The sequence below is a fragment of the Apaloderma vittatum genome, unplaced genomic scaffold (genome assembly GCF_000703405.1).
Source record: "Apaloderma vittatum isolate BGI_N311 unplaced genomic scaffold, ASM70340v1 scaffold1905, whole genome shotgun sequence".
Classification (NCBI taxonomy): Eukaryota; Metazoa; Chordata; class Aves; order Trogoniformes; family Trogonidae; genus Apaloderma; species Apaloderma vittatum.
The window spans coordinates 6432-29184 of NW_009717474.1; the positions used below are offsets into that span (position 1 = coordinate 6432).

At 41.2% G+C, this 22753-nt stretch overlaps 1 protein-coding gene across 1 annotated transcript in view; it reads right to left on the reverse strand.

Moving 5' to 3' along the window:
- Positions 1-565: 565 nt before the first annotated feature.
- Positions 566-22753, reverse strand: part of LOC104274304 (fatty acyl-CoA reductase 1-like) — a gene marked incomplete at its 5' end in the record, with an annotated part of 29833 nt that continues 7645 nt past the window's right edge. Inside the window, 8 exons of the mRNA XM_009869899.1 lie at positions 566-834; positions 2361-2488; positions 3565-3694; positions 7004-7175; positions 12725-12792; positions 15360-15478; positions 20129-20173; positions 21527-21704. Of these exons, the coding sequence (XP_009868201.1) occupies positions 672-834; positions 2361-2488; positions 3565-3694; positions 7004-7175; positions 12725-12792; positions 15360-15478; positions 20129-20173; positions 21527-21704 (1003 nt within the window). The remainder of the gene's footprint in view (positions 835-2360; positions 2489-3564; positions 3695-7003; positions 7176-12724; positions 12793-15359; positions 15479-20128; positions 20174-21526; positions 21705-22753) is intronic.

Genomic DNA, 22753 nt, shown 5'->3' on the forward strand with positions numbered 1-22753 from the left:
AGCAGAATTAACACAGGTACATGAAAATTCTATGTGTGTCTTCTGTTATGGCTTGAAAGTATCAGTCCTCAGCAGCAACATAAGACAAGATCTGAAAACTGTTCAGTGTGTTCACTGGCCTAGTGTAACTGATTTTTTCCACCTCTCAGTTTTGTAAAACTGAAAATATGAAATAATGTTTTTCAGTAAGGTACCACTGCACTGAATGAGAATGAAGGAATACCCTCTTTAGGAAGACCTCTTTACAGGTTAATTTCCTTGGCTGGGTCTTCTGTGATGTTATCCTTTTCTTCCAAGGTTGTATGCTTTAAATTTGGCTCTTTTCAGGAAGAAAATGGGATTAAGATAGCCTAGGTAGTACATGGGAAGACAATGACTTTGGTTAATCCTTACTCTTGCACATCAGGCTCTAGATGAACGGTTCCAGCTTGACCTGTTCCTAAAGCTTTAGTTATGGCTTGAAAAATTGGCCTGGTCCTATGGAAGAAAGACCACCATGTATTAAAGCATTAGTTAAAATGAAAAAGGTGAACATATAACAGTACACAATAAATGCAGGCTGCTGTTGGAGGGAGTGAATTTTTCTGCTACTTTCAGACCCCGATGCCCATAGTTGCTGATTAGAGGAGATGGAGGTCCTTCTCGAAGAGGCTGGTTGCTGATGGACGGCTTCAGTGCCTGAGGGTGCTGGATGCCCTGAAGTAGGAAAGGAATTTGTAGCAGAGGCTCACCACAAAGTACCAGATGTTTCGAGCCATCTGTGACCTTGCAATGAAAATGCGCCAGATGATCACAAGGAGGGTGGTGTTGAATGCGTATCGGATGTTCCTCAGCCTGATTAAGAGAAAGAGGCATCTTATAGAGGAAGACAAAAAAAACCACAAAAAGCTTACCAGCTTGTTTCATTTGATACAGATAATTTAGGCACAAATCCTGTTTACAAGTGGCCCTTGGGCTTTTGGCCATTCCTATTTTTGTGAAGACTTTGCCTACAATCTCCCTCCTGTCTTGCCAAGGACTGTGTTGAAGTTAGGGTGCAGTGAACAGTTAATGAATCTCTCTTGTTTCATGTACCCACATCTCAAACACAAACAGAAGTCATACTGAGAGGTTTTCTTCTTTATGATAGTCTGGATATACTTTCTGTTTTGATTTGCTCTATTGGCTATTTTTTACCTTGCAGGATTGGTGGTAGGCTAGAGGACCTTTGTAGGAGCTGATGAATAAGGTTTTCCTATTTGGGTGAAACATTGCCTTTAATGGCAAGCAATTACTCAGTAATCATAAATGGTCTTCACTTTTGCAATACTGCAGCACCGGCATTTGGGGGGACATGTTTTACACCACATATTTAAATGGCATTATTGGGTCTTTAAGATGCTAATCATCTTGTCCTCTTTCTGTCAAGCAAAAGTTCCTGCAGTTCTCTAATTCTCACTTTCCCAGTGTCTCATACCTAATACCCCCAAGATTGGTTTAATTTTTATAAAAGGTTTTGATTGGTTGAGTTTTTGTTTGCTTTTTTTGGTAAACATTGTGATTGCACTTACACCACACTGCCCATTTGGACTATGAGGCAGTTACTGGCCTGTTATGGAGGTTCTTAGAAATCCTTTAAAAATAATCCATGAACGAAGAACTTGTTTAGGATGCCTTGCTATGGCAAGAGGCTGCTTCTAGCATTTATGGTGCACAAGAGTGGTTTTCTTAAAGTAAACAACCAGACTCTTATTCCAAGAGAGCTCCTCCTTCCCCTTTTGCCTGCACTTCTCAGTAAAAGGGCCAGAGAAGACAGTGAGAGCACAATCTTTTACTGAATAGAAGGACAATATCAAACACTATCTCAGACATTCTTAAACTGTCAACAGGGACTGAACGCATAAACGCTCCACTCATTTTGGAAAATTTTTGGCTATCCCCACCACAGAATTATAAACTTCAACTTTAAAATAAAGTTTAAAATGATACGAACGTTTACATGCAGTGTCTTTGAATTGCTAGAAACTTCAAGGAGCTTCACAAAACCTTAATCTGACCCTTATTTTTCTATTGTAATTCTGAATGACCAAGACTTGAATTCATGTATTGCTGTTACTCATTGTAACTTTGTTAGTTGGTCATCTACTGGGAAGGCATAATATCTAGCCCCTGATCATTAGTATCATCAAAAGTCCTCTTTTTCTTAAAATATGAAAGAATGAAATACTGACAACCCTCTGCCCTAAGAAATAAGCTACGCTGTGTTCATCTCTATATTATTCAACAATAATTATTGCAATATAATAATAATGGCATAAACTTCCTCAGAAGCTATTCATGGTAGCCAGGAGCTCTTGTTCTTGTTACTGGGTATGACTTACTTTCGTAAGTGCTGCTTTGCTGCTGGAATGCCAGACATGTCCTCATTTAGCAAGTACTTCTTAGCACCTAGGCAGTAGCTTTCAATGTATTCAGACCAGTGCAGCTGACGAACATCGAAGTTGTATAACTGGGATTTAAAGACAAAGAGCAGAAGTTAAATGCCAGAGCTCAAAAGAAGTTCCCTCTAAGCGTCAAGTCTTCATGACCTCTGTTCCTGATAAGGCCCACTCTCTAAAGATCTTAAAGCCACCAAGTTTCCAAGAAGGCACAGGCACTAACAGACTGTATTTCACAGCTGTTGATTAATGTCTCACCCAGCTGCAAATCTGGGCAAAGCAAGTAGAAATTTAGTGCTAGACGGCAGAAAATAAATTTGTCTTTCAGGTGGCAATTTTTCCATAAATACGTGTATTTGTACACACACACAAAATTGTGCATTAAGTCATTTATTTATCTGTCTCAAAACTAGCTCCTCTTACATCATTTACATTCCCTCTACATCTGCTGTAGTCACAGCAGTGCTGCTGCCCTTAGAAGTCAGAATTTGCTGCATGCATCCCCTCTGCAGACAGGGAAGAAAACTCTTGATTCTACCACTGGAAGCCTGTGCAAGAATTTAATCATGTGAGTGAGAGCAGTTTGATGTGAATGCCTAAGTATCTCGTTGCAAGGAGATACTGACCAGTCATTGCACATTCAAGCTTATAACTAATTTACTCTTTGTATTCCTTCCGTCTTTCCGTTACAATCCCATTCTTACGGAGTAGTATTTCAAACTTACTAAGCCTAGAGCAGGGCTTGACATCCTGCAAATTAATTCCTCTTTGGGGACCTAAATAAAACAGGAACTTTTTTCATCCTGTTCAGAGTAAGACAGTGCAGTGCCCGTTAAAACCAATGTGGATGAAGGCATCAAAAACTTTCAAGTAATTTCCGTCTATATCACCTACCATAGCTGCCATGTTAAGTGGTTGACCTGTATTGGAAGAAACAGCAAGACAGCTCAAGAGAAAACATTCTCCGGTTATAAATGGAAGGTTCTTGATAAGTTATTTAATAAAACAAGGAGGAAATAAATGATTTCAGGTTAAAGTAAATTCCAGTCATGTGGATGTCATGTGAAAGCTCGACAATACACCAAAAAATAATTGCTGCAGCTGAACAGAACTGGAGATTAGCCATCCATATGCAGGACATGCTTACCTTTTTGTCCTCTGTGTTTAGGTGACTCATTAACATATTCATATTATCTGAAGACCAGTCCCAGGACTGGGTGGAGAAATACTGCAGGAGCATCAGAGACTTGTGCAGTTTATTGATAATCTTCATCATTCTGAAACAGAGGAGGAGCATCAGATGTAGGTAAGAAGTTTGACCAGAGGTGGATTGGAAGTTTGAATGTACATTGATGTCTCTCATTTGTCTTGGCCTCTTTTTAATTTTTTTTTTAATATATAAAAGGAGGTGACAGTAATGCTGTCCTACCTTGCTGGATTATTTTACAGTTGTCGCAATAAGGTCGTCAGTACAAAAGGCCTCTAGGAGGCAGTTGCTTTAAAGTGTTGATGTACAGCTCTCTGTCAGTTTTGAGAGAACACCACATTCTCTCAGGCTGGATAAGGGCAAGCGAAAGCATTAAAAGCCTGTTTTCTGTGGAAAACAGAGCTGGGGTTTTTTGTTGTGGTTTTTTTTTTTTTTCCCCATGAGAAATTTTAAGCTGCCCAGAGGGTAACACAGTCGCCGTGACAAATAAAAGGCGGCAGTCTGGGGAAGAATGGTGCCAGGCTGGCCTCTCCCCGTGCAGATGTGACTGCCACGACAACAAGCACTGAGCACAGCACAAAAAGACACAATGAGTACATCAATTCAGAGAACTGTGCAGCTTACCCAAAGCAAACTGAAAGAGCACTAAAACCTTACATAGGCACTCCCACACAGAATTAAAGTGTATTTCGTTTTAGAAGCAAAGCAAGCCATCAGATTAAGGGAACTTTCATTCTGAATAATTATGTGCATATTGATGGGATGCAGTTTAGATAAACAACTTTTAGAATTACCTTATATTAATCTTCCTGGCTGTGCCTCTGTAGGCAAGTACGTGGGGGAAAGCTTTGGGAATATTTAACACCTTTCAGAAACTTGGGCAAAAAAGTACATGGCTAGATTGCAAAGCTCTGAAGTTTTCTCTCAGACTAGCACCCCAAAAGCTATCAATATATTTGAAGTGCTTAGGGCTAATGGAATTTGTCAGAAAAAAATGGTAAGACAATCCACTGTGTGTCCCTACTTGAGTTTTGATAATAGGTTGTCCACATGGCCTCTGGTCAGTGTGGGCAGAATAAGCTCTGACTTTAGATCTGCCCAAAGCAACATATCTTGATTGGCTAAAAGTAAGAGTCAAAAAGAGAAATGAAGCATCCAAAGATATATGTATGAAAACTGTGTTTCATGTTAACTGACATAGCTTAAATGTTTTGATCACATTCAAAATATTGACTGATTTGGATGAAGGAATGGGCTACTGGAAAACATCAACTGAGTAGAAACGTGCTTGGCTACAGCCTCTCTATTTCTATTTCTTTCTCCATTGTGGAGAAACTGAGAGGAATAAAGCAAGTATTAGCTGATAGCCTTATTAGTTACACTTCAGAAATGCATCTTGCCTTCCAGAAAACTGTTTACAGTAATGATTTCTTTATTTGCTCCCATACCGAGCTGTGCGTGAGCAGATTCTCAGGTGCGACAGATTGCCCCAGGAGATTACTAATGATATAAAACACATTATTTTCTAAGTCATGGATGGATGTGCAGCAGTAACAGTAAGCCATTTAGGGCACTTTTGCTAGACATCTGGCAATTTATGTGAAATGAGCTAACACTTACAGAAAGCTTCTCAGGAGAGGCAGCATATAGAAATCTAAAGCTGAAGGAGATGAAAGGTACTGCATGTGGCAACTACGAGAGGGAACCACAACCGTGTTCCTCTGAATTGCCCCACAATTCAAACTAGTAAAGGTCATAGGCTGGTCCTGAATGAACAGCAGACTTGCAAAACCATAACCAGCTCCCAGATAACCTATTCCATATGATAACCCATCACCTTATGATGAGTTCCATATGGATACAATAGGGTGCAGAAGCCTGAGTCTCGGTACTGGCAAAGAACTTTCCCCTTTCTGCTTGCAAATGTGGCACAGGGTCAGGGAAAGAATTCAAGAAACAGCCATGAAGATGGCTTGTACTTCAATAGATGGGAGTGACAAGTGGGAAGAAAGTTAAGTCTAGGTGCTCTGTTTGAAGCAGAAGGAATAATCACAGGGAAACGTTAAAGCACGTTCAGTGACCCATTCAATTCTTTTTCATTTGATGTGGTTTACTGCCCTTAGACAATAAAGGTCTTAGGTAGATGTGAAAAAAAGAAAGAATGAGCTGCTACTGTGCTTTCTACCACATTGCAGCAATATATGGAAGAACTTAAGTAGGATGTAAAAAGAAAAGGGAAATTATGCTAAGTAAAAAACAACAAAAAAAAGCACTTGGTGAACTCACAGTTCATTGCTGAGCTCTATTTGAAGATATCTTCCTCAGCACGAGTTCATGCTGAGCTCTGTTTGAAATTTAAGCACAGTATTGTGGACAATGTCCATTAGCTATTTATGGCAATCAACTTTATGAAATGTTAATAGTAACGGCAATGCCAAGATCTTACCGCTGCCTGTTTCAACAGAGTTTGGAGATTGCACCCTGTTCTTGCTCATACTCAGTTTACTTCTATTTCTAGGGTAATTTTTGCCTCCTGGATAACTGGAAGTCTTTTTCTGGTCCAATTTCCCTCCACAGCAGAATATCAGAGAGAAATCAGTAATATATCAGCCAGAGATTTCTCTGAAAACAGCTGCAGCCAGCTTTCTAACTAGCAGAGGAGCACAGAGCAGCTGACATTAACACAGTACTGGTATACCTTTCTTGTGTTGCACGATAAATTCTCCTCTGGCAGGGAGTAAAGAAGGCTGTTGGCTGAGTTACGTAACTTACACCAGGTTTCCTTCCACATGGGATCGGACTTGCATGTCACACGTTCCTCCTAGCCATGGCAGTGCCAAGGCTCAAATACCAATTGCAATGGTAAACTGGCCTCCTAAATACAGAATTTATCCATACTCAGAAACAACTGCTTCCTACATTTCAAGGTGCTGGGCCAGTGCTGTCACCTGCTAATCACGCATCTGATTTGTGGGAAAAAAATATGAGTTGGAACGTTCTAAAACCTTGTCAGTCTCAAGTCCTTATGCAAGCTCATGACAGACAGAGGCAATCACATCATACAGTTGCAATGGTGGAAAATCTTGCTGTACGGAGGACGGTGTAACCACCAGTCCTCCTCTTTTGTCTTGGGAACCTGTGAAGCGTGTAAAGCTGAGTTTAGAAGACGTGCTCTCCCCCACGAACTGGAAAGGGTGGGAACTCTAGGCTATGCTTAGCTATGGCCACACAGTTCCTTTTCTTTCTGAGCAATCTCCTCGAGACAAGGAGATGGGGAGACCACCAGGGTCTGCAGGTTGAGGCAGCCACCTCTCAGAACTTGTCAGAGATCTGCTCTTGGTAACAGTGGCAGGTGTGCAGGAGGCTGAAGGTTTCTTACCTGGGCTTTCTCCCCGTGAGCCTCATGTACAGGTCGTAGAGCATGGCTGGTGCCTTGTGACTGACCGTTACCCAGTACTGGTTTATTAAGTAGTTGGACGTCATGTGAGCGTTGGGTGTTCGGAAGGCCTGCTCCAGTGGGTTCCTTTTGAACGTGGATATGACATACTGCTCTGTAAGGCAACAGGCACTGAACTTAAAATCGGGCACTTAATTTGAGTTGGGCACAAACATGCCAACATGCTGTCATAAAGCCCATGTTACAGTGCTGAACATGTTTAACCTGCAGTTATGTGAACTATGTAACCAGATGATCTCGTGGTCCCTTCTGATATTAAAATTCATTACTCCATCTATTACCTGTTTGAAACACAACCAGGCTCTAGACTTAACAGCGACAGACAAAAACTTCCTTATCAAAGCACCAAAACGTAATGGAGGAAAAACAGGCAGTTGTAGCCTGAAATGCTTCAAACCAAAGCACTGCACTTCTGCTTTCACCTCCAGTAGACATAAAAGAAACTGGTAAGTGTTAACATATTTTCAGATCACTGAAAGCAAACTTTGATCCACTAGCTTAAAACAAACAAACAAAATTTCAAAAGGCCTGATGTCAATATTAGCCTGAGTCAGGGACGAGTTGCTTACACACATGAGGTGCTGCTTCTAGAAAGACTTTTATTATATCCTCTCAAACCACATCTGACCCACAACACCAAATACCTCAGCGTGTTTTCAGAGCAGCTCTGGATGCACTAAAGCAGCAAACTGTCTTGCCTTTTTAACTTTAAAACTAATGATAGGGTGGTGAGCTTTCATTCCGTTCATATGTTAAGGCATAAAATACACTGGGTCTGACTCTGAGCTCTTGCAACGGCACGGTGCCGCAGAAGCGGCACCTAGATGTGCATATCTGGGGCATTTGCATATTGCAGAGGCTTAATAAAACTGCAGTGGTTGAATACAAGACTATCATCCTAGGGACTGATAAACAGATGGTGTGCCTATTCCTGAGCACCAGTGAGCTCAACAAAGAAGAATATCTGGGCTTTTTTTCACTTCTTTAAAAATGAATTTGAGAGTTATGACATCAAGCTGTGCTCATATTATAGTTTACTCTCTAAGCTTATGTTACAAATAGAAAAGCAGATGAGAATTTGCAAGTCACAAGAAACATCCAGATCATCCTCAGATAAGCAGATTCCAGTCATAATATTCAGATAGTACTCTCATGTATCTGTGGTCGGCTCATTATTGCACTTTTGCTCTACTCATTCTAAATAACAGCAACTAGAGAAGACTTGTTAGCCACTTAACTGCTAAGTTTAGACAAGAAAGACTTAAAATAATTTGACTTAGTTTTCGTCCAAGTTCACTATTATTTTTTGTGTCCTGTATGGTGCAAGTTTAACGGCCAAAGACTAATTTTCCTGAAACTCATCCTGCATCTGAATAGCTAGAATTGACAGCCATGCTTTCTGTTTTATGCAGCTGCACTGCAATGCTGTGGCTATCCTGGGGTCATCTTGCGGACTGTGGTAGGGAAGTCTTACCCTTTGCGGCATGTTCTCTCAAAATAGCAAGGATTAGCCAAAAACTCCAAGTTAAACTTTCCCATGTGGTTGTGCCTGGCAGGGAGGGCTCGCTGGAGCCGTTTATACTAAAGATTTGGAAAGGTGGTGTGGTGGCCATAACCAGTTTTGGGGGGGGCTATTGGGAAGGGAGCTGCTGTCCTGGCCCAGCTCTTGGCAGAGTTTGTGTGTGTGTATCTACGCAGTGAGTGAGGCATTTCTTTCCCCCACACCAGCAGCATGGCCATTTGCTACAAATGGTACTTCAACAAAGTTGTAGCTGGCTTAAAGATACCTGCTCCCAGTTTGGAGAGGGCGGTCTATCTGTGTCCATTCAAGTAGCTCATGGATCAGGAGAGCAATCCCATGAACTCTGCTGCTTCTCCCCTGAAAAGAGTTTCTCCATGAGGCACTTTAAAACCCAGTTTATTTACAAACTCCCATCTGCTTATCAATATTTAAGTTCCTTTAGTTTCATTTGGTCACTTCATTTCTTAATGGAAACCCATCAGTTTAATTGGGAACCACTGGCATTTTGGAATTTTGATAATTTTATTATTGTCTGCAGCATGTATTTATAGCTCTGTTTATTCAAATCCTGATATTACTATACTGCAGATTTAGTTTTCAGCTGTAAATTGGTTGAGAAGGTTTCCCTTTGGAAACATGTTAAAGACATTACTGCCTTTCTTTTCTCTTTTCATTTTTGACATCTTTGGGCAGGATAGCAAGAAAGAACTCATCAGTAAGTGGAAAATGCAGCCCTTGCCATTTCAGATCATCAGCCAACTTCCCACAAATCAGCAACACCCTGATGATCTCGGTTACCTAAGGCTTGTAGTGGAAAATGTGGTTCAGAACAGCTAATGCTATGGGCATTTTCTTTACAAACCTCCCTTACCCTGGCCTGAACTGACTCAGCATAATCGCTCTGTCTCCTAATTTCCGGAACGTGTTCAACTTTGCAAGCATAGCAAGTCTCTTATGCTCCAACAGTTTGTTTTGGAGAGAGACAGAAAGAATCAGACAGACAGAGGGGTCAGGCAGGCAGAACACCCTGAACCAGAAACACCTCTAGGAGCTACTGAAATGATGTAGCGGGTGGGTGGTCCTTCCCTTCTGGTCACAGCAGCAAGTTTTACAACTCAAAGGCAGATTTAGCAGGGGAAGAATCAGACACCAGTCTCACCTAGGTAGACTGTCAAGAATCATTTGACATTTTCACACACCGAACATCATTTTAAAGCCGACTTAAAAGGTTTAGTTTTGAGCAGAAATTGCAAAATGTGCTTCACAAAGTCAGACTAGCAAGATGTACACTGCGGCAAAGCAAAATATGCTTCTTCAGATTAAGACTCAGTTGTCTGACCACATTTTTGTAATAGCAGGGAAAATAATAGCACTAATGAAATAAAGTAAGAAAAAATCCCAAGGCTTAGCCTTAATTGGAAAAGAAGTAAGTTAGTTAAGGTTCCTTTTAACACTAGAGGTTTGTCTGTATCTGGAGATCTGTAGAATAAACTGTTTTGCGATGGATGTTAAAGCATAAGCTCTTAAGTAGGCATATATATTTTTCAAATTATCATAGAATCCTAGAACGATTCAGGTTGGAAAAGACCCTTGGGATCATCAAGTCCAACCACTGACCCTACACTACCAGTTCACCCCTAAACCGTTATCACCCAGCATCCCATCTAAACGACACTTGAACACATCCAGGGATGGCGACTCAACCACCTCCCTAGGCAGTCTATTCCAGTGTCTGACCACTCCTTCCGTGAAGAATTTCTTCCTAATGTCCAGCCTAAACTTGCCCTGTTGCAACTTGAAACCATTCCCCCTGGTTCTGTCCCTAATTACCTGTGAGAAGAGACCAGCACCAACCTCTCTACAATGTCCTTTCAAGTAATTGTAGAGCATGATGAGATCCCCCCTCAGCCTCCTCTTGGTCAAACTGAACAGACCCAGCTCCCTCAATCACTCCTCATAAGATCTATTCTCCAGGCCCTTCACCAGCTTTGTTGCCCTCCTCTGCACTTGCTCCAACACCTCAATATCTCTCTAATTCCCTTCTAGATCCCTTTCTCCACACTTCCTCCAAGATCATCACCTTTACACTCAAGTTGTCCCCATCTCAGTCACTTCTGTTCCCTACGCAAGGCGTTGTCGGACCACTCCAATCTCAATTTTTTTATTTGATCTTTCTCTCCTTTCCTGTTCTCGCATTGAAAAATTCCTACTCTGTTGTGTTAGCCCGTCATTCCTGCAGCTAGTCATGGTGTAAAAGTCTCCCTAAACAGGTAGCCCAGGCCCTCCCCTCCACAAACCCCATGTTTGATTTGCACTAAAACTCTCAGTCCCACACCAGATGAATCCTGTTCTTCATCCTTGTTTCTCAGCAGCTCCAGTCTCACTTTACAACCCTCCACCTCAGTGACTGGTTACAGGTTCTGTACCAGTCAGGACTCCCCAGACTCCTTGAACAGACTGTCTTTCCCTCTGCTGATTCTGTATGTTTGGATCAAACAGCTTCTTTCATGCTGGGGGATAAAGAAAAATTCTGAAAAAGCAAAAAAACCACTGGAGGTGGAGCCCTGACCTCAACTGTTTCAACCTGCAAGGTTGGCAGGGCTAAACACAGTTGGAAATAGGCTTTCAAAAAGAAGGTGACAGCTTGAGTAAAAAGTCTGTAATATATATAAAGATTTTAGAGTCGCGTGCATTTACCAAAAAAGAATTGGTAGGAGACTGAATTGAGAATTCAGACTGAATGGTTGTGGTCCTAACATCCTGATGTAATAAACTTCTACCAAATTCATTTCTTAAACCATGCCACATCTTTAAGGGCAAAATTTTGCTCTTCGATATTCCATCCTAATTCCTGTTCATGAATTTATACCTAAAACACCTCTGCAGCCTGCTGATCCCTGGCAAACTGTGTAAACTACAACATGTAGTTGAAAGAAATCCACAGTGTCAGCCAGGGAGAACACTTTGCTTACGGTCCCATCATGCAGCTGAACTGCTTGTGCAAGCTTCTGCTGCACTCACATGATTTCATTGCTAAAACCACAGTTATGAGCGAAGTAACAGAGTAAGATCAGTTACGATGCATTAATAAGTTGCTCTTTTCATCAGTAAAATTACACTGAAAATGGGTTATGAAAGGCAAACCTCAGGTAGTAGTGCTATGGTGGCTGTTGCCTGAAGTAGCAGCCTGGGAAGAACTTTGCATTTATTCCTGTGAAAAAAGCTACAGATGATCTGACTTCACACATTATGAAGACTGGCTACGTTTTCCAACAATCACCTATGAAGCCTCACCTCTGCTCAAAACTGTGACAAACCAGTGTTAGACCTGTTATAAAAAAAGATATCAGAAACTTGGGTGTGATTTTTCTCACCAGTCAGTCAACTGCTGAAACCTCTTCCCTGCTAGAGCACTTGATGGAATCTCATGGTAGGATATTAGTAGGATTTTCAGATGAGCCTTGCTCTGAAAATGCAGTTATGGTCTGGTTCTCTGCTGACTTACGGTTTGCCAATTAAATCATGAAAAGACAAATGCAAAGACAAAGGCTGAGAGGTCAAACACCACAGTAGTGATTTCCCAGCAACCTGTATTTAAAGCCCAGAGATATGAATTGATGTGTAGCAGAATGTGAATCAGACCCCGTACATCTGTCCATGAATGTACTGACTGATTGTAGTATTTCTGATGCTTGGTGTCAGCGTGAGTTTTCCACTATAAGGGCGTCAGGTGTCTCCTTTTCTTTCACCACTGCCTCAGAAGCACATCCACTTGAAGAAAAGTCAGCCATGAGAATAATTTCAATTCTTTCACTGACTGAATTCACGACCAAAAGGCAAACTGTTCTTGAAGTGCACCTGACATTTCAAAGTCTGCCTTCTCGAGTCTGGTTACATGATTACACCCACAATGAAAACTGAACAGGTGCTTTCCTGAGGTGAATGCCCAGCACCAGGAGTTTTTGGTCACAGGACCCTTGCCAACTACAGTTGGGCGTCCCGTGCACAGTTTGAATGGCAGATGCTGAATGTCACCTAAATATATGAAACTATCTTTTCAAAGTCTGGCCAAGGAATGCTATTGATGTTTTGACATGTTCTAGGTTTAAATTAGACCTTACCCATTTCTCCCCAGAAGAAAGGGTTGACTCCACCTATTGTACAGTTGTACACCAACAAGCTTTTTGGTCTGGAAAAGAGAAAGTAGTATTATTTTAAGGTGTGAAGAAAAGCATTCAAAACTTTATTAACGGGGCATGAAAGCTAACAGCCCAAGAACCTGTAACATCGGCTCATAAAAAAATGCAGAAGGCAGCATTTTTCCTAAAGATGAAAATACAGTAGAAAATATGAAATTTTGATAAAATTCAGAAATATTCTGGAGAGCATATGAAGTTAACAAAGACATAAGGAAAATGAGCCATATATCACTTATCAAGAATTATAAAAACAGTAAAGGAAAGCACGCATACTGACTAGTTTCTGATACTTTTTAATAGTTTTTCTTCTTACACTGTAAATAATTGGCCCGAGCCAATCTCAGGGGCACACTGTACATTTTACAATCATTTACTTAACTGACATGATTTGTGCTACTTCTCAACACAATGAAACAACCCATTTCAATGGAAGTCTCATTTTGATATAGAGCACACAGGCTTTATTTCTTCCTTCAATATAAGGCAAGAATTAGTCAAACAGCATTTTCAATCTAAGCCTGCCTTGCCAATTGTGCAAGTCATGCCATCAATACAGCAGTTTTCTTACTCTACATTAGCAGCTGTCAAAATGCTACAAGTAAGGTCTGGACTTGAACAGCAGCTTGGCTCCAGGATACAGCATCTTGGTGCTTCTAGGGTGCCTCTGGTGCTCAGAGCCTTTCTGCGCTGGAGGAGGAACCTCTCTTTTAAAAACTCCTGTGGCTCAAGAGACCAGGACACAGAACTCCTAAACCTGGGATACGAAATCTCACCAAGTTTCTCACTTGATTTTTTTACATTCTCCACCACCCAGCTGAGCTGGTGGCCTTGGTAGAGGCTCTGCGAAGCTCTACAAAGAAGTCCTGCAAAGCTCTATGCTATGTAGTGAAGATTGCAGTTCTCTGCTAAGTTTTAGAATTTAATTTCCTTTGGTAATGTCACCTGCCCTGAAGGATGCTGACTTTCTAAGTGATTTCTAGGTGATTTGGAAAAAGAAAAAATTATACCATACATGCTATTCTTCAAGACAGCACCTAAGCCTGAAACTCTGACAGAGAAATTAAATTTACAGTAGGCTCAAGCTCTTCATTTTTGTATACAGATTACTAACCTTGGGGTTGTGCCCAGCTAGACAAAGCTTTAAACCAAGTCCTGCAATTGCTCTTTTAGCCTAATCATTATTTGTGTAGAAACCATATTAGAAGTAATGCTGATGAAAAGTTAAAAAAATGACACTTCTCCTACCATGGCCAGAGCCAGGAAGTCTACCTGTGTGCTCATCAGCACGTGGTCATCTCTTTTTCCAGCTTTATGGACAAGCTGTAACTCTCTTCATCTGGAGGCTTTCAGGAGGCTGCAGGGTGACCTCACTAACGTTTATAAATATGTAAAGGGTGAGTGTTAGGAGGACAGAGCCAGGCTCTTCTCAGTGATGTCCAGTGACAGGACAAGGGGCAATGGATACAAACTGGAGCACAGGAGGTTCCATGTAACATAGGGGAAAACTTTTACACCATGAGGGTGACAGAGCACTGGCACAGGCTGCCCAGAGAGGTTGTGGAGTCTCCTTCTCTGGAGACTTTCAAAACCTGCCTGGACGTGTTCCTGTGTGACCTACTGTAGGGGATCCTGCTCTGGCAGGGGGGCTGGACTAGACGATCTTTAGAGGTCCCTTCCAACTCCTAACACTCTGTGATTCTGTAAATGGAAGCTGTTTTTGTTTTTCCTAGACCATGCTGCTTTGCCTGTTGCTGACGGAGAGAGATGAAACTATGAGAAAAATAAATCTGAAAAGCTGGTGAGCTGCCTTTTAAGATCCTTTTAGCATTCCTGTATTTAGGTTACTGTATGCAGCTCTTCTGTACCCTCAGCTCAGAGGGCTTACTCTGTCTTTCAAAGTAACATATTTCTGCCTTTTTATTTGCCTGGTATTGATTTCTCAGAGTTGCATAAAATTCTGCAATAATTCATATGGTTTTACACTGTAGCACTTCCTACCTTAAAAAGGTCAGAGCCAGAGGTTCCTGGGAAAAGATCTTAAATCCTTAATGTCACTTATACATACCCTTCTCAACAATGCAAAGAATGGGTTTTGTTTTAGGTCACCTCCCCAATCATATGAGTCCATTATATATTTATATTGTGCTGTGTTTTCCAAGGAAAAGATGCAGAGCATTTTCATGAAGAAAACTCTGAAAACCCTTTGAAAAACAACTTAATGCAGCTGCCTGAGAAAGGAGTCACCAAAACAGCTGCTGTAAAAAAAAACTTGGCCTTCAGAAAAATTACTGCACAGAGAGAGACTCACCAGCTGAGCTTACATTGTACAGAGAAACAGGTCTCAGCTGTAGCTTTAGAGATTTCCTAACTCTAAAGCCTGCGTTCATTGCTTCTGCTGCACTCTTAGTTCTCGCCAACCCAGGGAAGAAAACACGGACCAGGAAACGAATCAACAAGGCTCTTGCACAGGTTTTCACTTATTCTTCTGGCTTCCTTTGAAGTCCTGGTACAGCCAAGTAAATACCCGAGTCCAGCAGAAACAGGAGTGCTTTCCTACCTGTGCACAGCAGTGTACCACCCAGCTGCAAGGGTGAAGTTGATGGCGACATCCACGGGAATCACATCAGCCACTGCTTCGTTGTTGGCGATGACAGATCGCAGGATGCCTTTGCCTGCCTGTGGGACAAAGGAAAAGAGTCACCAATATGAGGCCGTGGTGAGATTTTGTCAGCTTGGATTGGGGACAGACCACCACATGAGCACTTTTCAAGCCTGGCACCTGCTGCAGAAGGTTATTTGGTTTCTGCGCAAACAAACACGGGGCTTGCATGGATCTCACCGTTCTGCGTTTTCAGAGGACGTCTGTGCTGTGTGTAACAAGAGAAACTGTGATTCTTATTTAAGTCAATACGAAAGAAACACCTTAGGAATGAAAGATATTTGAATGTACTGAAGTAAAATTCCCAGTGATAACTGAAGTTACATTTTTTTTAAATGATGCAGACAGACAGAGGTCTGTGTGTCCCTTAAAGACAGTAGTCACTTTGGAAGTGACACCAGTAGGCTTTTTGAAAAGTTTACTTCCTTTCCTTTGGATGTATTCATAGCCTCCTCTTTTCCAAAGCTGTGCCTGTTAAGCACAAAGATGCAGTCAAGGCATGGCCCCTGCCTTGAAGAGCTTGCCATGGGGTCGGCCTCCCCAGAATATGTATCTTTAACCTGAATGTTTATCAAGGGGTTTCCCTGATGACCAATTAGTCTTTGGAGGTTCTACATCAGAGATATGCCAACCGATGGCAACAACATGGCAGACTGAGTCACAAAGCATCATTCAGCAAAACAGAAATGTGGAGGTGAAATGGGGTGAAGGAACTTCACCTAGTGTGTTGGGTATGAGGGCTGAACAGAGCAAATACACAAAAAAAGCAAGACAAAAACTCCAGTGGCAGAGTCAAGGTTTCAATCAAGCTATCTAGCATGTGGGAAATAAAATCCAATGAGTGTGAGCTTGATGTAGAAGCTGAGGACCCAGTGAAAAAGCTGGGAGATAAAAGCACTAGTGAAGTAAGGAAGGGAAAAAGCTCCTATAATTTGCATCCATGCAAAAACAGAGGGAAGAAATGAGTGAAGGTGCACAGGAATATGCTCTACAGGTCCATAAATATTTAAGTTAGGGCAAAGGAAATATTGCAGCATTTTTTTTTTAATTTTCTGCCAACTTAAGACTCCCAATTTCATGGTGAAATAGCTCTCCAGCAGTAAAAGATGAAGTTTTACTACAGCAACTAGACAGGAAGTGCCTAGTTGTGCAAAAACCCTTGCCTAAAGCCTGAGGAGAAGAATGATGTGATGAAAAAAGCATTTAAGTCTTTTAACCTGTAAAACCCATATAATTGTTTGCTGGTCACTGGATTTTAACAGGCCCAACATTCCCTGTTTGGGAGATGTTAATCTGTTTTTTTCTTATTCTGTTTCTCTCCCCCTCCTTTGCCCTTCCTCAGACCCAGGGCATGCCCTTCCTCAAACCCATGGCATGTCTCTGCTGCTCTAAGCCGAACAGCAGTTACACCTCAACCTTAAAACCTTAACTTGCAAATGATTTTGTTGTAGTTGTTCCTACTACTGGCTTTTCAAGGGAAAAAAACACACCAAAAAGAACCAAAGGAGGCAATCAAGCTCAGCCATGAATTTTCCACTGCTGTGAACACATGCCCACTAGAGACCACTGTGTGATCAACTATCACATTTTCACAGGTACACTAAAGACCTTTTTGAGGTCTTCAAAACTAGAGTTTGATGGATGTGCTGCAAACACGCTTGTATTCAGAGCAGCATGTGACGGTCTTACACACATGGATAAATTAAACATTTCATATATTTTGTATTTAATGAAGACTTCAGGTTTCAGTGGTTTAAGTTATTTTTTACATTGGAAATGGTTTGGTACTTCTCTACCAGGTATGGCATGACTTCTGTTTATAGTTGCTGACTTTTTGCTCTTCAGTGAAATAGAAATTACTGCAGTTGAACCCTCCAAAATAATTTCCCAGTCTTAGCCTGATGTTTCTGGACAGCCTCCCAGCTGAAATGCTTTGGGGCCGGTCACTGTCCAGAACACGAATTAAAAGACGGCTCCGCCCTATGGCTTCATTGCCTTGCAGTGAATATGTAATACATAACAGTGAGACAAAATGCCAATTACAGTCCAGTGGAAATGAAATTAATTTCATTTTGTTTTTCAATCAACAAAGCTTCTCCTCACAGCAGCTGGAGCAACTGTAGGTGAAAGAAACATAATTAGACTATCAGGAACAACTTCAACTCCCATATTTCATGAATATTTAAAATAAATACATCTATTTGTGGAATGAAAGCAGACTCAAATATTGCAGTGGTGACTGAGGGGAAAAAAACAAGCAAAAAACAACTTTGCAAGGACTGGGGTTTGGATTCTGCCCAGATGATCCCAAAGATCATATGAACCAAATCTGAATCTGATGCTTGGGTTGGAAGCGGTAAATGAATATTTTCATATGGGGAGGGTCTTTTAAAAAAACACACAAACACCAAAACACTTACCTTATCCTTTTGGCATCATTAATTAAGGCTAATAAAGCTACTTGACTAATAAAGACACTTTAAAATACAGTTGGCCAAGACAGCTAGTTGTAATCACACAACTTCCAGATAATCAAATTGACACATAACTCACATGCTCAGGGGTTGATTTTCAAGCTACTGAACAGGATTTGACAATTCACCATATCCAAGCACATTAATTCAAAATGGGTATTTATCACTTCCCTGCCAAAGATGACCGAAAGTCTCCCAGGCTTTCTACTAACAAATACCTTTCGCTTACAGAAAACTAGAACCAGTTGAACTAAATCCAGTAGGAGCTGGAGATAGTACAAAACAAACTCTGTCTGTCGGCACTGGCGATGCCCCCTTGCTTCTCCACATCACGGAGTCTCCGTTCCCAACCGATGCAAGCCAGCACCACCGCCCATGGGGCCAAAGAGCCACTGGGCACGGACAACAACGTGGTCTCTACACCCTGCCCCTGTCGTCACTGCTCTTTGTCTTTTTCTTTGTTAAGTCTCTATATAGTTACACATCAAATCATCATATTTCATCACTGAAGAGCCCAGTGCTGATGACACGAATTTGTCTCGTTCCTTCCTACAGTGAGGGACCTCAGAACTTCAGTCCTGAACCTAGAGGTTTCAAACCTATTTCAGTCCAAGTCAAAGTTTTTACATAAAAGGGAAGGGAAGTTATTTACTAGTGAACTTAGAATCTTAAAATCTTTACTTTCCATAGAGTTAATCTGGAGATAAAGACACAGGTTGGCATCTGCATGTGAAACCTGGCCTGAGGGAAATAACCATTAGGTTTGCTGTTGTGTTCAGTAAGGCTATAAATTTTATGCTTTGAAGAATATATAATAGTAGTTACTGGTGTGAGTGGCAAAAGATAATCATATAAAATATGCAGGCTGTTGTGTAAATTCCTAAAGCAGACTCTACTAAAAATAAACTGATAGACGGGCAAAATTTTCAAATACTTAATCATTAAGTGTTTTTGACTTGTTGGCAGATTAAAAGAAAAGAAAAATGAAGGGAAGAAAAGCTTTTTAAATGACAAAAGATTTGATTGGCATGCTTTTATATGGCTGAAAGCATATGAATTTGGCCTCTGTTTCATAACGTACCAGCATATGATACTCGTATGACAGTTACCTGCTGTCATTTGTTACTTAGGGAATTCACTTGCAGGGAATAAAGAACAATATAATGGAGTTTTTTTGTACAACGTCTTTCTTGCAAACCAATTCATGAAAAATTTTTGTGAGAGGCACCTTTAATGCTCAAAAGTAAACAAAAAAATAAAACCTCACAGATATCATTACAAAAGTTAGAACCTGTCACATGAAAAAGCAAGGAGTGGATCTGCAAAATTAAAGAACTACAAAAACTTTCTTTATTGTGATGATCACAAGACATGAAAGAACACAGAAAACATCACAAGATGCAGAGCACAGAGGCAGTATGAGCTTTATGGGCAGTCAGCAACAAGGAAAAGGCTGACAGGTAATTATTTTTAAAAAAAGTGTGATGTGAATACCAGCTCATAACACTTTGTGAACACAAATTATGTGTTTGGGGGCTTTTGAATGTCTCTGACATGTGTAACTGTGGATTCCAGAAGTAACTGTAACAGTTTCTATTTATGCTCTGCCGCAGGTATAAATGAGCTTTTTTAAAGAGATGATATTTGGATTTTATTCAGCTCCTCTATGGCTGTAGACTACTAATCCTTTTATACACTGCAACGGGCTGATTACTATATAGTTTTTACAAAATAATCACGTTGGACAAATCATACATAAATAATACTGCCTTGTAGTGATGGTATGGTAAACTGTCCAGGAAAATTAAGTTCTCCTATAAGATTCAAGCTTTGGCATCTGTGAATTCACATAGTTTCAAGAATGCATCTTTTGCCCTTTCTTTGAAAATCTGGGCAAATTAGTCCAAGACTTTAGGGGGTTTTAAGAGTTTTTAGAAACTAAAATTCACATTTAGTGAACCAGCAACAAAAATACTCTTTCAATGTCCTTTTTTTGAGCCTAGACAGTCTTTCAGGTCCCATAGGCATATAGATATATGGCAAGTGTGTGACATCTTTCTACCAGATGCAGAAAATTGCTATGATCCTCCTTTGCACACAGTTTATAAGTGGGGCTGTAGAGTAATCTTAGGGTTTCTATTTTAGTAACTCAAACTTCACTTTAAGGGGAGTTTAAACAGTAAGGAGACATACCGCAATAAGTATTCCACTTGTACCATTGAAGCTGTCAATCCAACCCTGCAAAAAAGAAGAAAGATTACTATTTCTTGCAATGAAGTGTTGCTTACCCAGGCTTCTAAATGGTGAAAGGGCTATAATGCTGTGGGGTGGACAAAGAAGCAACAACACACCAGTTCAGGAGGAGACCAGCCTATCTGGGACAGCTGCCAGGAAACTAGCCAGTACAAAGCACCTAATTGCTTTCAAATAGGGGATGCATTGTATGATAACTCTGTCTGCAACTCACCCATCAACAAAAGAATCTAATTTTCTTTTTGGAAGCTACCTCCTTCCTATAATAACTTGGCTACAGGGATAAACTCTGGCTTTAAGAGTTTACTCTACACTACAGTGTCTTGGTTCTGTCACACTTGCTGAAAATAGTTAGTGTGTTATATACCTTCCAGAATACAATGGATCACTCCAGCTAATTTCTAAGGCAAGGAAGGAAAAAAAAACCACCCCAAAACAAACCAACCAACCAAAAAAAAACCCCACTCCACTTTTGAATTCCATCCTACTTCAGGTCGGGGAGACTGCCAGTTGTGGGAGCTTGTTAAGAGCAGTGATGAGCCTTCTGACCCAAAATAGGCTATGACACCTAACAGAGTTTTCTCTGCCTTTCCAAGATGGGGAGGTCAGCCCAGAGCCTCGGCTCTATCTCAGCCATCTTTGGCACGCTTCGAACTGCATGAAAGCCAAAGATGACTTTATGCTGCCTTTCCAATTTGGCTGCAGCGTTAGGGTACATTACTCCTACTAGTATATTTAGCTCAGTGAATTACTTCAGTCCAAAAGTACAGCTGCATTTCGTTACTGTGTAGCTGACACCAGTATCTGCAACAGGCCCCCACAAGTGTGAGGCCAGTGAATTCAACAACTACCTGCTAAGACAGAGGTACTAGGTAACTGCACATGACGCTAGCCAATGCTTTAAAGGACCACGCAAGGTTTGGGGTGCTCAACAGGACTTCTGTGTCTAGACCAACAGAAAGACTCGAATGAGAATGCATCAGAACTACAACAGATCCTTAGATCTTGTGTTTCCCCAGTGAGTACAGAAACTCCCCTATGTGTCTGTCCAGACACAATCTCCTGTGGGTGAGACAGCATTTTGCACCATTATTATCCCAGCCCTTGTTATTATTGCTTAAATGTGTGCTTTTCAGTTCGAGACAAGAGTCTTTCCTGAAGATGCTGAAGAAGGCTTGCTGTTCTACTCCAGCACCTCTTCCACATGCTCTCCTATGAACTGGAGCACCTGTTTCTCAAAATGACACTGCCCCAAGTAGAGAGAGATTCCTGACAGTACTGCAGCTACAGCTGTATCAAAGAGCTCTTGGTAGGGAATTGCTCTTTATTGATGCTTACTGGGAAAGGCTCCTGCCAGCTAGCTCCCACGATGGATGGCCGGATGATAGCAATGTTCAAGTTTCCTTTCTCTTGCTGAATCAGGTATTCTGACAAGGCTTTGGTGTAGGTGTAAGTGTTGGGCCAGGCCCCAAGCAGCTTGGGTGTGATGTCTTGAATGATAGATTCATCCAACCACCTATAGAAAACAAGGAAAATGTCATTATCTACCACGTAGACAGTGAGAAGACTGAGGCAAATAAAGACCAGTAAGGCAGAAATGCTCACCTGAAACAAAGGATAAGCAAGTCAAAGGCATTTAACTCAAAGCAAAGTGTAACCCCTTTGGATTTAGAACAGCTCTGTGGAAGAAAGGTTACTTTCATCTTCAAAGGGCAAAATAAGCCTGGTGACCTTCATGCTATCATGTCCAGCTCAGCTTCAGGTATCTATACAATCTTATTTTAAAGCAATCTCTTGTGTGCTTTATGCATCACTGCAATGTGTAATGTAAATATAGCCATAGTCTAAAGATTGATGGAGCCTTCCAACCTAGCAGTCTCATTAAGTAGTGCTCATCATTGGCCAGTGCAGTCCCTATATACTCCCAACTATGTTTCAGGATATTCTTGGTAACCTTAAGTTACTGAGTCAAGTAGCATTACAAAGGTCGCAAAAGCTAGAACAACTTACTACAGGGGTATTATTCCAGTAGCACCATTTACAGCATTAGATGTTCCTACTGGTGTTCCACAGGCTTGTTTATGTAGGAACTTGTCAATATTAGCTGCTTAAAAAAACCTCAAAAATAAACCAAAACCCCACACTTTTTTAAGGTATTCAGGTATCTAATCCTTCAGAAGTAGTTACGCATATACCTTTTTAAAAGCAGCCCTTACCACCATGGTGCTGCAGGGAGGGCCTAAGGCTCAGGGGCTCTTCCCTGGCACACCACCAAGACTTCACTGGCCCTGCCAGCATCTGGGTCTAAAGGACAGGAACTGGCTGTACTTCCAGAGCTCTTGCATGCTGCTTGCCAACCCCTAACGGGCTTTGAGCAGTCTGGTGTTACACCACAGAATCAAAGATTAACTCCTATAATCCAATTTGTAATTAAGTCTTATAGTTCAGACTGAATGGGTGCGCTCTTCCCAGAGGCATTGCAAAGATACTGCTTCCTGCAGATCCTCACTTCACCCCTCCTTATCTTGAATTTCAGAAACAGGTGGAGAGGAATTAAGCTGGAGA